Source organism: Vidua macroura, chromosome 3 (genome assembly GCF_024509145.1).
Source record: "Vidua macroura isolate BioBank_ID:100142 chromosome 3, ASM2450914v1, whole genome shotgun sequence".
Classification (NCBI taxonomy): domain Eukaryota; kingdom Metazoa; phylum Chordata; class Aves; order Passeriformes; family Viduidae; genus Vidua; species Vidua macroura.
Window position 1 is genome coordinate 21,859,163 of NC_071573.1, and position 13,772 is coordinate 21,872,934.

The 13,772-nt window shown below is 39.8% G+C and overlaps 1 protein-coding gene across 3 annotated transcripts in view; it reads left to right on the forward strand.

Moving 5' to 3' along the window:
• Positions 1 to 13,772, forward strand: part of SUSD4 (sushi domain containing 4) — a 71,151-nt gene that overhangs the window by 44,937 nt on the left and 12,442 nt on the right. For all 3 annotated transcript variants that reach the window (XM_053973884.1, XM_053973883.1, XM_053973882.1), the window contains exons 4-5: positions 3,836 to 4,015; positions 7,396 to 7,584. In XM_053973884.1, the coding sequence (XP_053829859.1) occupies positions 3,836 to 4,015; positions 7,396 to 7,584 (369 nt within the window). The remainder of the gene's footprint in view (positions 1 to 3,835; positions 4,016 to 7,395; positions 7,585 to 13,772) is intronic.

Here is a 13,772-nt window from a genome sequence, read left to right on the forward strand (position 1 = left end):
ACAGCTGTCCTGCAGGACATTTAGCCCTCCATTTGCTTTGCCTTTGTCCCTGAATCTGTGAGATGACTGAAGTATTTTTATTTTTCCATCTCTTATCTGTCTTGCCCAGTGCTTGCTGATTCTTAAGTCTGGTTACAAGCACTCTGTGATATTTGTAACCAGGCCACACCTCAATGGCCACAGATCTTAGGTGAAATCTCTCTGCACTGTTGCAATACAAACAAAGACAATAAAAAGAAATGGTTATTTAATATGCACTAAAATACTGTGTTTGCCATCCACAGAACAATCCTAATAACACAGTACTGCAGATTAAACACTAGTAAAAAAAACCAAGGGACAATATTACTCTTTAATGCTTACTTTTAAGAGAGCAGAGTGAAGATGAGCTGTCCTTGCATCAAACCAATTCTTCATGATATTCCTTTCATCCTTCCTCCCTGTTTCTCTCTGTTCCAGCTTGCCAGTGGTGTGACTCGATGTAGTCAAGGCTAATTCAGAGACTTGTCTAAAGTGAGATACACAGGAGCACCAGACCTCTGCATTTGAATTTACATACAGATAGCAAACAAAACAGTGCCAGAGCAGGGACTGGGACACAGTTCTTTGATTGTACGCACTCTTACAGTGTTGGAAAGGTCCTTGACATGGTTTTGGCCAACATCTGGCAGTACTCCCAAGTAAATCCTACAAGCACCTCCTTGGATTAGCATGGACCAGGGATAAATTTTGGATGATAATGGCTCACCTGCAATAGATACAAGCCATCCCAGGCCAGCTGGTACCCATGGATGATGTGGCTATCTGCATGGCGTCTACGTCATGCCTTCCTTCTGAGTTGCTGTTGTGGTCCAAGTGCTCTTGGGAGGAGGTAGGGTGATCTTCCTTCCCCATGAGGTAGAAGGAACAGTTCTCAGAGGTTCTGCATTGTTTGCACCTGAGCAAAACACTCTAATGTTTAACAAATTTTATTCTTCAGACCAATTTTCTGTGATGAGGAATGCACTTGGTTTGCTAAAGCCAAGAGTTCCTAATGTACAAATCTTCATGAAAGTAAGGGCAAGGTGCCTTGTGCCTGTCAGGCTGTTGAGCCTGCTGGCTCTGCCCCACCTCTTTCTGCCCCTGCAAGATAAGAAATGTGTCCTTTTGGCTGTCCCATTTTAATACTCACTCAGTAGACATAAGCAGATCATGTAAAACTGCCAGAAAGGAGTGTAAGTCATAGCCTTTGCTGTTCGATGCTGGTTAAAGACTGTATATTCCCTTAAATGGTTTAGCAGCTTCCACAGATTTGCTGAGAAGGACTTAGAATAAAGTAGTTTATTTTATAGGACAGGACATTTTAAAATTCAGTCACTTTTCCAAGCAGAATTGGTGCCAGCTAATCCAGTTTTTTGTGGAGAGGTGGCTACTGCAGTTTATGCCTAAGTGCTAAACAATATGAATTCAGCCAGTGGGAAAGCAAGTTTTTGCTTGCAAGGCATCAGGAAAAAGAGCTGTAATATTGTGGTCCATTGGTCTGGTGTTTAGCTGGGGCTTGTAATAAGCCTGTTATCAAAGTCAGCCAGGATGTGGCAGGCGGAGGACGGTGCAGTGAGCAACTTATCGTTGTTCTCTGCCAACATCTACCCGATTAAAATGATCCCATCTACAGCTGTTCCTTGGAATAATATGGATGGAGTCGCTGTGATAGATCATTGTTACAGAATCAATTTGCTCCACTTTGAAAGGGAAATCTCATGTTTTACTGTGCTGTGTGTACACACACCTCGTTTATTTGTATAGCAACAGAAAGACGTTGTAGCAAGAGAGGGAGCTGTTCACTGATGTTATCTTCTGGCATCCATCTCCAGTCTCCTGCTGCGTGGCTGCCAGGCAGGTTCTCCATCTATCTCATCCCATCCTCGTGGGGTGCCCAGGACAGCCTCTTCATGACAGCATTTATGGCTTAGTGTAAAGCATTTCTTCTGGGGCATCCTCTGCTGTCTTCTCTGCTGATTAACTTTACAGAGAGAGAGAAAACTGTTCCATCTTTGAAAGTAATGTCTGCACCCTTGCCAGTGTATTTTACAACCTCCAGTTAGGGCATGGATCCTCCCAGACTTGTGCATTTATAAATGAATAAATTCCAAGTAAACTTCTTGCTGCAGTTTCTCAGCCTGCCTGGCAGGCTGCCAGCCTTTCCTGCTACCAGCAGCAGGAGGCACCTGCAGCAGCTGCCAAGAAGCTAAAAAGTAACAAGAGAAATGGAAGAATTTTTAACTAATAATGTGCTCAGGTCCCATACCAAAAAGTTAGCTAAGTACAATGTATTTTAGAAACATCCCTGTGATGGGAAGATACAAAGTATGTTTTAACTGGGGGAGGAACAGTGTCCCACTTCAGGTTAGTAAAATTTAGTGACGGAGTCTCAGTTTGCCTAACTAAATAAGAACATTATGAAATACATTGGCTCTTAGTAGTTTGTGAGTGCTGTGCTAAATGACAGTTTCTCTTCCTTCAACTTATGCTTCGAAACAAACAAGCTGTCACCATCACTTTGCTTAGTGCATACTAACAATTAATTGCTAAATACAAATTTAGCTTTGCCTCTTCCTCTATAGCAAGAATTACTCGTGAAAATGGCAGAAACTTTCTCTTCTATGCAAGTGTCAAGGGATTTCTGGTTGTTTTGGTTTTTTTTTCCCCCTTACTATATACAGTATTCCTAAATGAATATAATTGTCTCTCATGGTAGAGGTGTTAGGGGAATAAAACAGCATAACACAGGCTTATAATACTTTTCCTGTCTTTCTTGTGTTTGAAATATTTCTTGGGTTTTGATGCCTGGAAACTTTTATTACAATCTCTGTCATGGATTGACTACTGGCAGACAAACAAAATTTTTCTCACAATATTTAATCTTTCCATGTCTTCGGTTTCATCTCACTTTGCCTTTGTGATGAGAATGAGCTTTGAGTTACCCAGACAATTCCCTCATACCCTCTTGGCTTGTTTCTCAATTGTTCTGAATTACTAGGGGATTTTTCCCCAGCTTCCCCTTTCCACTTTGTACATCTTTCAGTGCTCTGAGTTTCATTCTGTATTTTGGTGTCTGGCACTGGTACCTACAGTGAGATCTGTGACTGTCTGATGCATGTGTCACAGACAGGCGCTGGAGCCCATCCCTGTGTATCACTTCAGGTTTGCAGTCCTTTCTTGAGAATCTTCTACAAGCACTCAAGATGCTGCTCAGGACCCTAAAAATCATGTCCTCTAGAGGCATATGAATGCAGGCACACAAAAATATCTCGTTTAAAACATAATCAAGGAAATTAAAATGAAGGCATTCTCATAATGAACTCTGTGGAATGGAGCTTGATAAACCGTTGTAAATGTACCTGATTTTCATCTGTCTCTCTGCTAAAACTGCAGCTTTTCTGTGTTCCTCGTGCCATATCTGTATTTTATCTTTTCTTTCGTCCTGTCCTTAGTGCTGTCAAAGTCTGCCTTCACATGGAACCTTGGGATAGTCAGACTTTGGGGTATAATTGCACATAAGATGAATGGAGGGCCAAAATTAACCACAGTCTTCTTAAAGGCTCCTAATTTTGTTGGTTTTAAAAAGGCTGGGGGAATGATCCATTATTGTAGCACCTCAGCTTCTCCTACCATGCTATAGACTTGGTAAAATGGTGGTGTACTAGGGAAAGGGCACTTTTACTGAAATGAATGCATTTTCCAAACAGTTTAAGCAGAGCACTTATATTGAATGCTAACTTTTGTTTAAGAGCTTGATTACTGAAGAGCTAGCCATGTTTTTTTAATTAAGTTACTATTTCTTTTTCTCGTGAAGTCACAGATTGCCTTGTTCCACATGTTGAAGATGCAGAGGTTCATAACAAGACATACAGGACTGGCGATAAGTTAATAATCAGCTGTCATGAAGGATTCCAGATCCGTTACCCTGACTTAGACAACATGGTTTCCATATGCCAAGACGATGGAACATGGGATAATCTACCCATATGTCAAGGTTTAGTACTCCAGCACATCCTGGTTTATAGCTCATGCATCTTGTGATAGTTTGTCAATATTTTTTCCTCCAGTTGTAAGAATGTCAGTGATCTGATAAGCTCCACAGTTCAGTGTTTGAGTAGTGTTGCTGCTAAGATTTTTTTGATATCTCTTCCGCTTTGCTCACTGCAGGAAAGATGTTGCTTCCTGAACATTCCCATGCTTATAATACTACTTTAAATACTGCTTTTTTTTGGTTTGCAAAGTTCAAATCTGACACAGATACACTGCATCAAAAAGTAAAAAACAACCAAGATAATCAGTCAGAAGTTCTGCTGGGCATCTTTCATTTTTTCACCAATTAACTTGTGGAAAAATTTAAGCTTCTAACTGCACTTTATTTTCCTCTACTTTGTGCAGAAGGCAAGGGTAGAGGGGAGAAACTGGAACCTGTTCTTCAACAGCAGAGCTGTTGATTAGATTCACAGTCCATTAAACCTTTATATATTGACTGAAAATTCAGGGTGTGCACAGGGATGATTTTGGCCAGAAAGGCCATTAGCCGTAGAACTAGAAATATCAACAGCATGGGATCCCAGCTCAGCTTAGACTGTGAGAAATGGCTGGGGGTAAGCCAGCTTAAGTGAATGGAAATCCAATAATCTTGGGCTCCTTTTCTCTTCACATTTCTAATAAGCATGTCTGAGTACCACTGATTCTGTTTTAACCAAGTCACGTCTTGGTAACAAGCTTGGCCCACTGAACAGCAGCAAGAGATTTTAACGGAAGAGCAGACTGGGTTAGTCCCAGCTTTCCTCAAAGCCATCTGTCCCCTTGTAGAGCTAACCCTTCTCTGTAGGCACTTAATTACACTGTCACACCAATTTGCAGAGTCAGGGCAAGCAGGGAAGCTGGGACACTTCTCAGGAGCAGTAGCACATCAGACTGTCCCCCAGGATCTTGCCTTGGACTATAGCAGAAACTTAGACATATTACCAGGCTAGCTCAGCATTTTAGATGCACACATTGTATCTGAACAGGCCTACCAGCAAAGGGAAGGTTTTGTGAAACTGTAGCAAAGCAAGCGCCAGTTTTGGGGTATCTTATCAGCAATGGCATCACATAAGGCAGTATGAAATGTACAACCCCTTTCTGTGGGGGTGCACCTCACATCTAATTTAGGTAGATTAAAACTTTTGCAGTAGGGGGACATGAATGTTTAAAAGATTGATTTGGAGATGTTGTATTTACCAAAGATCCAGGGGCAAACTTTTTGACAGACAATATTTACTGAGTAAGCAGAAGTACCCTAAATACCCCTTGGCTTGTTACTTCTGTTGCTGTGTTTATACTGTGAAAACCAATCAATTACTCCTACTCAAAAGTCAATATTAACCTACTCAATAGTCAATATTAACTGCTTTTCAAAATAAAAGCAGTGCTAATAAAAGTTAAGAAATCAATTGCACAAGACCCACGTGCTGTGGTTACCAGGCAGGCAGAGAATAGGCAATTCAGATTCAAGACCCAGCCATATTTTGCCAAATTCCATAGAGTTACTGCAGAATTCCAGATTTTCCTTTTTGCCATGTCAGGCACTGGTAAGATCAAAGCCACTTGTCTACTTGCTCTAGGTAGGCTGTCAGTTACATTTCTATGGCCCTTTCATTATAAAAGGCAGGAGAGTCTTATGACACTAAGATGTCTTTTTTTTCCTGCCAGAGCAGTGGGGAAGGATTGTAGAGTGTATAAGAATCTAATCTCTATTTTTTGTCATGAGATAATGATATTAATTACTGGTATGGAATGATTTTGCTTAGCAAAAAAAAAAAAGTCAAAATGAAGTTTTTCAAGCAGCTTGACTTGTTTGGGGACCTAGGAATTTTCACAAATGCTTGGCTGTCATACAAATTCAAATAAATATCTGTCCTGTATGAGCAGGAACATAATGAGCATTAAAATTCTGAGCCAGAGGGACCAAATTTTCCCTGATACAGTTCAGAAAAGAGTAAGCTTGGTCTTGCTTGGGCAATCTGTGCTCTTTCTGTCCTACTGGGAGCTGCCTATGTTGTCCTGCTCAATGGGCTGCTGAGTTTGCAGGAATTAGTGTGTTGTGTGTGGAGCATTCTTGATCAGGGTGGAAGCAGCAGCCAGCAGATAGGATGCTTGAAGCTTTATTTGAGCAGGGACATAACCAGCTGCTTCAACAGCTATTGAAATTGTTGCTCTGGTAGTATAGCATGCTGCAAAAAGCTTTCAAGCTTTTTCTTTTATTTTCTTTTGGGTTTGTTCCTCTCCCTCAAAAGACCATTGCAAGGAAATAGCTGCTTGAAATGCTGCTGAGGCTTTTTATTTTAAATGCCAGTACCTTACAAAGAGTTTTCAGGCTGATCTTTGTTTCCTCCCTTGCTTAAAATTATGGGAGTCCTATGAACATCCTTCACAAATTCCTAGTAGTGGCAAGAGACCTATTTATGGACTGCCATAATGCAGCTTCCATTAGTCATGTAATTCTAAAATATTATTTTTCATTCCATGATTACTAGTCATCTTTTCCCCACATTATTGCAAATTTAAAAAATTAAACAGTATCAAGCATTACCCAGAGGGTCATTTCTAGGGCCATGAGGAAAGACATGTTACAAAGACATGCCATCTGTTAAATTCACTGCTCTTTGTCGCCCCAAATTTGGTTGGTGACCATTTAACTGTCACTGCTCAGTACCAGCCATGATACAAATCCCTCAGGAGTAATTCCAGAAGTAGAACTGCAACACAGTCTCTGATTCTGACAACATTTAAAATTTCTGATGATAACATATACCTTAACTTTTTGATAACTTAGTCTGAGACCTCACTCAATATTTATCATGGGACTGCTCCTAGGAAGTCATGTCCCTTTAGACTTTCTCAGTCTAGGATTTCAAAGTCATTAATTCTGCCTGCAAATCTTTTACAGTTGCGTGCACTTTGTCACAGGAGCGGTTTTAATATTTAAGAGGGTTTACATTACTGTCGTTTTTTAAGAGGAGGAATAAAACTCACCATTTATATAAATTACAATCTTTCTTTATTAAAAATTCTACCTCAAAAAGAGATTGCCATCTGCTGAAACGGTGAATGTTTGTTAAACAAAATACTGTCAGTTTCAGAAAACCTTTCCTGGATTTGTTGGGAGTGAAGCCCACGCTAGCAAAGCGTGTGGGCTAAACAACAAAAGGGTTTGAAACGGGATAATGAGGCAGATCTGTCTGAGGCAGATCATGCAGACATGCCATTCATAGTGGAGAGGATGAAAAATATCACACTCCTCAATTTAGAAACTGTAACTGAGATGTGTGAAGATGACTGAGATAAGCACTTGATAATAAAAGAAACCTCCCTCTTCTTAATTTGCAGGTTGCCTGAGGCCATTGGTTCTTCCTCATAGTTACATTAACATATCTGAGTTCGGGGCCTCCTTCCCCGTAGGAACAGTGGTGTATTATCAGTGCTTTCCTGGATATAAACTAGAAGGGGCAGAGATCCTTGAGTGCATGTATAACCTTATCTGGTCAGATAGCCCACCTAGGTGCCTTGATGTGGAAGGTAAATGCCTTACTGTTTCTTTCTCTTTCTGGTTTGTAAGACCTGCATGCTGTCTGTGGTTTTAACTCAGGGCTGTAGCCACGGTTCCATTCTCAGTGATGTTCCCAGTGGCTGTGCAGAGCCTGTGTGGGTTCTGCTGTGTTCCTGCTGTGCTTCGCTGCACCCTCAGCTCATGGTGTTCCCAAAGCAGGGTTTGCTCTCGCAGTGTCCCAGTGCAAGAGGGAAAGCTCCTAATGATTGCTTTGCCTCTAAAATGCAAACTCTCTGCTGCCTTTCTGATCAAAACACAGAGGAAGTTACATAACTCACCTTCCTGTGCAGATGATCAGAGGTCCTACACATGGATAGATTTCCATGATCAGCTAAAAAATACTCCACAGCAACTCTTGGTTTGGGCTGTGCCAGCTGCAGTCATTACTCAGCGCCACACAGTGCTGCACACTCGAGTATTCACTGTCTCCTGTAGCAGTTAACCTTAAAGAAGGATTGACAACTAAAAAAACACTGAGCTAACTTATTGATGAGGAACATAAAAAGCATTCAGTATGAAACAGGTAGATCCTACCAAGCCAAAAGGAATAATCTGTGACTAGAACTGGGATGGAGGGTGTTGTAGTGCGTTTATATTTGCATTTAAAACATTTAAAACAGCAATACCGGATGGATTGCTCCATACATTGCCAAAACTGCATAAACTACCCTCCTCCACCTTCACATCTTGAATGAAACATCCTAGGGAGTCTTGAGAGTCCAAATACATCCTCTGCATTTCATTCCCCTAAAAAACCTACATTTTTGTTCTATTTCAGGCCTGTAAGGAAGCTCTTTATATGTAGAAATTAGCTAAAAGCAATTATAGGAATTCATATGTGATGCTTATGTCACTGAACTAAATGCTAAGCATTCTGGAAGTGCAAAAATTTGCCAAAAGCATTAACAAAGAGACAAACTGCACAAAAATAATTAAATGATCCTTATTTTTAGCTGAGAATTCAAGTTCCAAAATTCTAAAATGCCTTTGCAATTTTGGAATGACAAAACAAGATGATTTTTCTTTTAATTTATTTAGCTCACCATGAAAGATTAATCCTCAATCAGCTCTATGTAAGCCATTTTTGGAAGGCTTGTTTGTTGTTGTTTATAGCATGGAAAACACATTAAAAAATCAGAAGGACCCTGTTAGGCTTAATCCAAACAATATAACTGATTTGAGAAAAATGATAGTTCTTCAGTTAGGAAGATAAGAGCATGAAACTCAAGCGTGTGAAGCAGGAAAAGTTATGTCTTACTGTCACTTAACACAGCTGCACATCCCAGTTGCTATCAAAATACCTGAGAAAACTCATGTGCTCATTGTTTCTTGCTTCTGTTATGAAGTCATAGAGAGGCTCTTTTTCTTGACAATTTAAAACATGAGGCAAGAACTTCTGCCCTGACAGATCTACATTTTAAATTATTCATCAAAAATTATCATCCCCACTCAACTATGATAATCTGTGATGAGGGGAATGGTGTGTGGACCAAGGCCATCAGAGAGGCCTCCTGAGTTCTGATTTCGATTCAGCTTCCCTTTGAATCACTTTCTTACTGCTCTCTTTAAATGCCAGCACTTCCCATGGTGGTTTCACGTGGGCATCCCATCAGTGCATTCGTTCAGTGAACCACGGGAGACCAAATCTGGAGCACAACGCTTGCAAGAGCCAGTTCTGCTCAGCTTTGGGGGAGGAGAGAGAGCTTCCAGCATCACTGAAAGGTCACTCCTGACAGCTCCCCTTGTGAACTGTGCTGTAGCCTGCTTCAGCAGGTGTGCAGTGGTCTTCAAAATGAATCCAGATAGGGTAAAGTTTGAAAGTGCTTGTTCAAGTGATTTATGCAAGGAGTGCCGGTCTCCAGGAGTCTTGTTACAATCCACTACTCTTAATTAGTGGACAAAATTCCTTCCCTGCATATTTTTTAATTCTCTACCTTGCATTCCAGTGTCAAGCTCATTTTTTCAGTGTTCCTTTTATGTGTGCAGTGTAATCTTGCCAAGCAGGACTTTTCACAGAGGAAACCTTGCAAATAACAAATTAATTCCATTTATTTCTTTCCATGTTCAATTAAAAATGTATTGTAATGACATCTCCTGCTCAGTATTTTAATATGGTAATGATTAAAAGCAAATGACTGCTAGGAAGCTATAGCAAACCATTTGAGAGCTTTTATTCTCCTATAAACAATGCTGCTTACAGCTTCCTCATTTAGATGTATGTTCTTGTTGAAGCCTCCACAGAAGGATTTCCTAAATTTGTGTGTAGTCACAAAAACACTATACATCAATCTGGTGAATTTTTTCCTCTTTGTTAGGGCAAATAAATTCTGAAAGAAGGGTTTGTAGGTCTATTTAAATAGAAGATCACACCAGGGACCACACAGCTCCTATTGCACATCAGGCTTTCTAATGATTCCCAGCCTTAACTTCAATATTGGTGAGCACGGCGCTTCTACCAGCTCAGGTGAGAGACTAATTTTTCCTGTTAGGGAAGGAAGCTTTTTTTCTGATAAGTGAAATCAGTGCTGCTTTAGTCAGAGCGGAGGATAGACACTGTGTCACCTGGCACTGGAGTGCAGCCAGCAGTGCAGAGCTGAGCAGCCACTGCTCAGAAACAGCTGTTTGCATCTGGCCAGGGCAGTGGCTATGGCTCTGGAAAAAAAGGATGCCTCTAGCCCAGATTTCTAAGTTTTTGCTGGTATGAGATCCTCTTCTTAAATGCTTATACCTTTGCCGGATTTAAAACATTTGGATTGACTTTTGAGTGTCAAGCTGAATCATTTGGGTGGCTTCAGTTGAAATGGTTGAGCGATATCAAAGAAGGACAGTAAAGGAAATGGTTTTGTTTTACCAGTTCTAGAAAACTTTGCAGTCATTTAGAGGATAAGATGAATCATCTTCACACTGAATTTTCTTATTCTTTAACTTTCTTAATTTCCTTCTTTTCTAGTGGAATTCCACAATTATGCAGAAACTTTTTAAACCTTCTTCTGTACTGAAACTCAATAGACACTTCCAAGAAAACTGAAGGAAAATGGGCTTTGAGTTTTTTAATATGATTTTGAAATTACCAATTTGGGGTTAATTATCCATCTGTAGAAATTGATGTAAGTTAGAGATTGCCTTCTGTAAAATCTGGTATGCAAAATATGGGTGCAGAATTAATGAGTGAAGAATACCACATGGGGTATAAATATTAATTGTAAAATAAATCAAACAGCTTCCAAAAACATCAGAGGGGAACAAACACTTGAAAACATACCTGTATGGAACTCTGTGAAATGAAACATTTAAAACCAGGAAATGTTTATGATATAGTGAATTAAGATATTACACAAGATTTTTGGGGAAAAAAAAAACAACAAAAAACAACACAACCAAAAAAAACCTAACAAAACCCCCCCAAAGCCCTGAACCCAAGAAACCCCTAACCAAACTGAAAAAAAACCCCTTGGATATGAGTACTTTGGGAACATGATCTGCATATGATTACATTCCTTGCCATCTGGAGTCTGTATTTTAATTTTTTATGCCCTCTGGAAATCTTCCAAGGAGATGTAAAGAATAGTTCTTATAAAGAACTGAGTAGGGAGTGGCAAGGGAAGCAGATAAAGAGAAGAAGGGCTGGGAGAATTTGATTATAGTGCCAGAAAATAAAGCAGTTGTATGGATAGTGTCATTGGGAATTCCCGGCTTTGTATTTAAGAGTAAAAGGGAAAACAGGTTGATTCAATTTGCAAACAATAGACATGATCCTGTTATCTAGAATGTCTTGTTTCAGCATCATCCCAGCTGAACAGAAAAGCTGGTCTTGGAAGAAATCAAATATATTGCAATATCAAAACTTCATTCTCTTTGTGGGACCAGCAGATTCTCTAGCTGAGGTTAAACTTGAAAGAATGTAAAACAGAAAATTTCAAATTTTTGTAGGTAGATTCAAAATTAAAATGAAACAAACATGAGGAATAGACTTCAAAGGGGAGATTCAATAAACAGAAGAGAGTAAAAACACAGAAAAAAACTGAAGGTATTTCTGAATTCTGGAATATAAAACCACTTCATTGTGAGGGTAGATGAAAAGATACAAAGCTAAGCAGCCATAAAGGTACTGACAGGATTCTGAAAATGATGGAAACTGTGGAAGAAAGGTAGGAGAAGGAATGAATTAAGAATTTTTACAACAAAGCCAGAAGTGCAAGGGAACCCAACCTCCTTTACCTGGGCACCAGGAGATTTCTGTAATATAAAAAGGGGTTAGCCAGATGAAAATGAAAACCAACAAAATATGCTGCAGAGAAAAAACTACTTTGGAAAGACAGGTAAGAATACAGAACAGAAATTTTTCTCCTCATAAGCCTGGGGATAGACACTCATAGAGAGGGGCTGATAATTCTGTCTTAGAGCCTTGAAAATAAAGGGTATGACAGAAAACAGTGATACTAGAGATGAAGTGCCATAGTCTTGTAATAGTTCAAAACAAAATAGCTGAAACTTTGTTACCAACTACATGCAGGACACTTTGAAGGGAAGCTTCACAGATCTACATTCTTCCATAACAATTCCTAAGGCCACGAACAGTGATTGACACCAAGCTGTCTATCTGACAAACTAGGCACTTAAAATCTTTCAAATTCTTGAAGGAATATAGAGCAACACTCTGAGAAAAAGGGATAGAAGTCAGTCTGTAATCAGTTATGTTCAGGAAACAGGACAAAGTAAGCAATCCTAAGCCTGAGATGTTATACATTGGTACAAATATATTTCTCTCTGTATTTCTCTGCTGACTTTGAGAAGGCTTTAGATAAATTCCAACATGACAGACTGATGTGTATCCTCAGGGATGATAATGTTGATGCAGCACATTGCCAACAGACAGAAGTCCTGTAGAGGGAGCAAAGGGCAGCAATACAAGCAAGTTATGAAACACTGTGGTATTGAGAAATTAAGTGAGGTAGATACCAGGTTTCTGGTTTAAGTTTGCACCCACTCCTCCAGCAGGCAGGAAGGAGAATAAATTAAATACTGCTCAACAGCCAAAGAGGTCATCCAGGTTAACTGAGTTAATGTTAGCATAGGACACATTGGTAGCCTGGTTTTTAATAGCTCTGACTACAGTGGTATTTCACTGCCTACAGCAAAATGTGTGACTCAGAAACTACAAGCAGCAGTAAATGCTCAAATAGCAGCAGACAGCCATATATCTAAGGACCTTTACTAGGGCAACACCTTTATGGCAGTGACACCTCTAGCCTGATACCCAAAGGACTAAATAGGCTGACAGTGTCTCACCCTAGGGGTGCTTGTCATGGAAAGCAAATGTGATGAAGAAGTTAAAGAGTATATTTTTCTTTAGAAAAAGTCATTCAATAATTCTGCTTGCTTCTGCACTGTAGACAATTGATTCATTAATCACCAGGAGTGCAGAAATTACATGCATCCATGTATGAGTGTGGAAGGTGAACACTTTAACTTGGAGTATCTGGATTTTTGTTCTGTTGGAAAATGCTGAACTTCATCTGTTACCCACAGCTGAAGAGAAGAGGCGTGGAAAAGCATTGAATTCAAAAGGAGCACAGAGGCATGAAATGCTAGACAGAGAAGTCTAGCAGAAGTTATTCTGCTAAATAGTAATCCAATCTCTTAACTCCAGCAGCTATATTGCAAAATGAAACATGAAGAAAAATAGTCCAAACCCAAAGACAGAATGGATACACAACAAAGTGGGCTTTTTGCCTCTCTTGTTGTGAGGGATGGAGGGTTTAGAGAACAGGCCCCAAGTTGAAGACATTGAAGAACATAAATAGCATTATATTTCTTAGTGACTGTTCCTTTTTTGCATTGCAGAAATCTTCTTTGATTTTGGCTGGGATTGAAATAGATGCCTTCTCCACTGTTTGTAGTTTTTCAGGAAAGCAACAGAATAACATAATCTGTTTCTTTCATGTCTTTGGTATTGCTTGTCGCAAAGGACTTCCACGGTAAATCTTTGTTTTACCCCTGCTCTATCCCCTCTGTACCTTTCAGAAACTCCTTAGCATTTCCAGAATCAGCCAGACATCCCAGCTTGTTCATGGAGCCATAATTTCTGCCCTGAAGTTCCATATTAGCTGCCAGATGCATGTAGTGTTTTATCCGTAGTGCTTTGAATATACTGTGA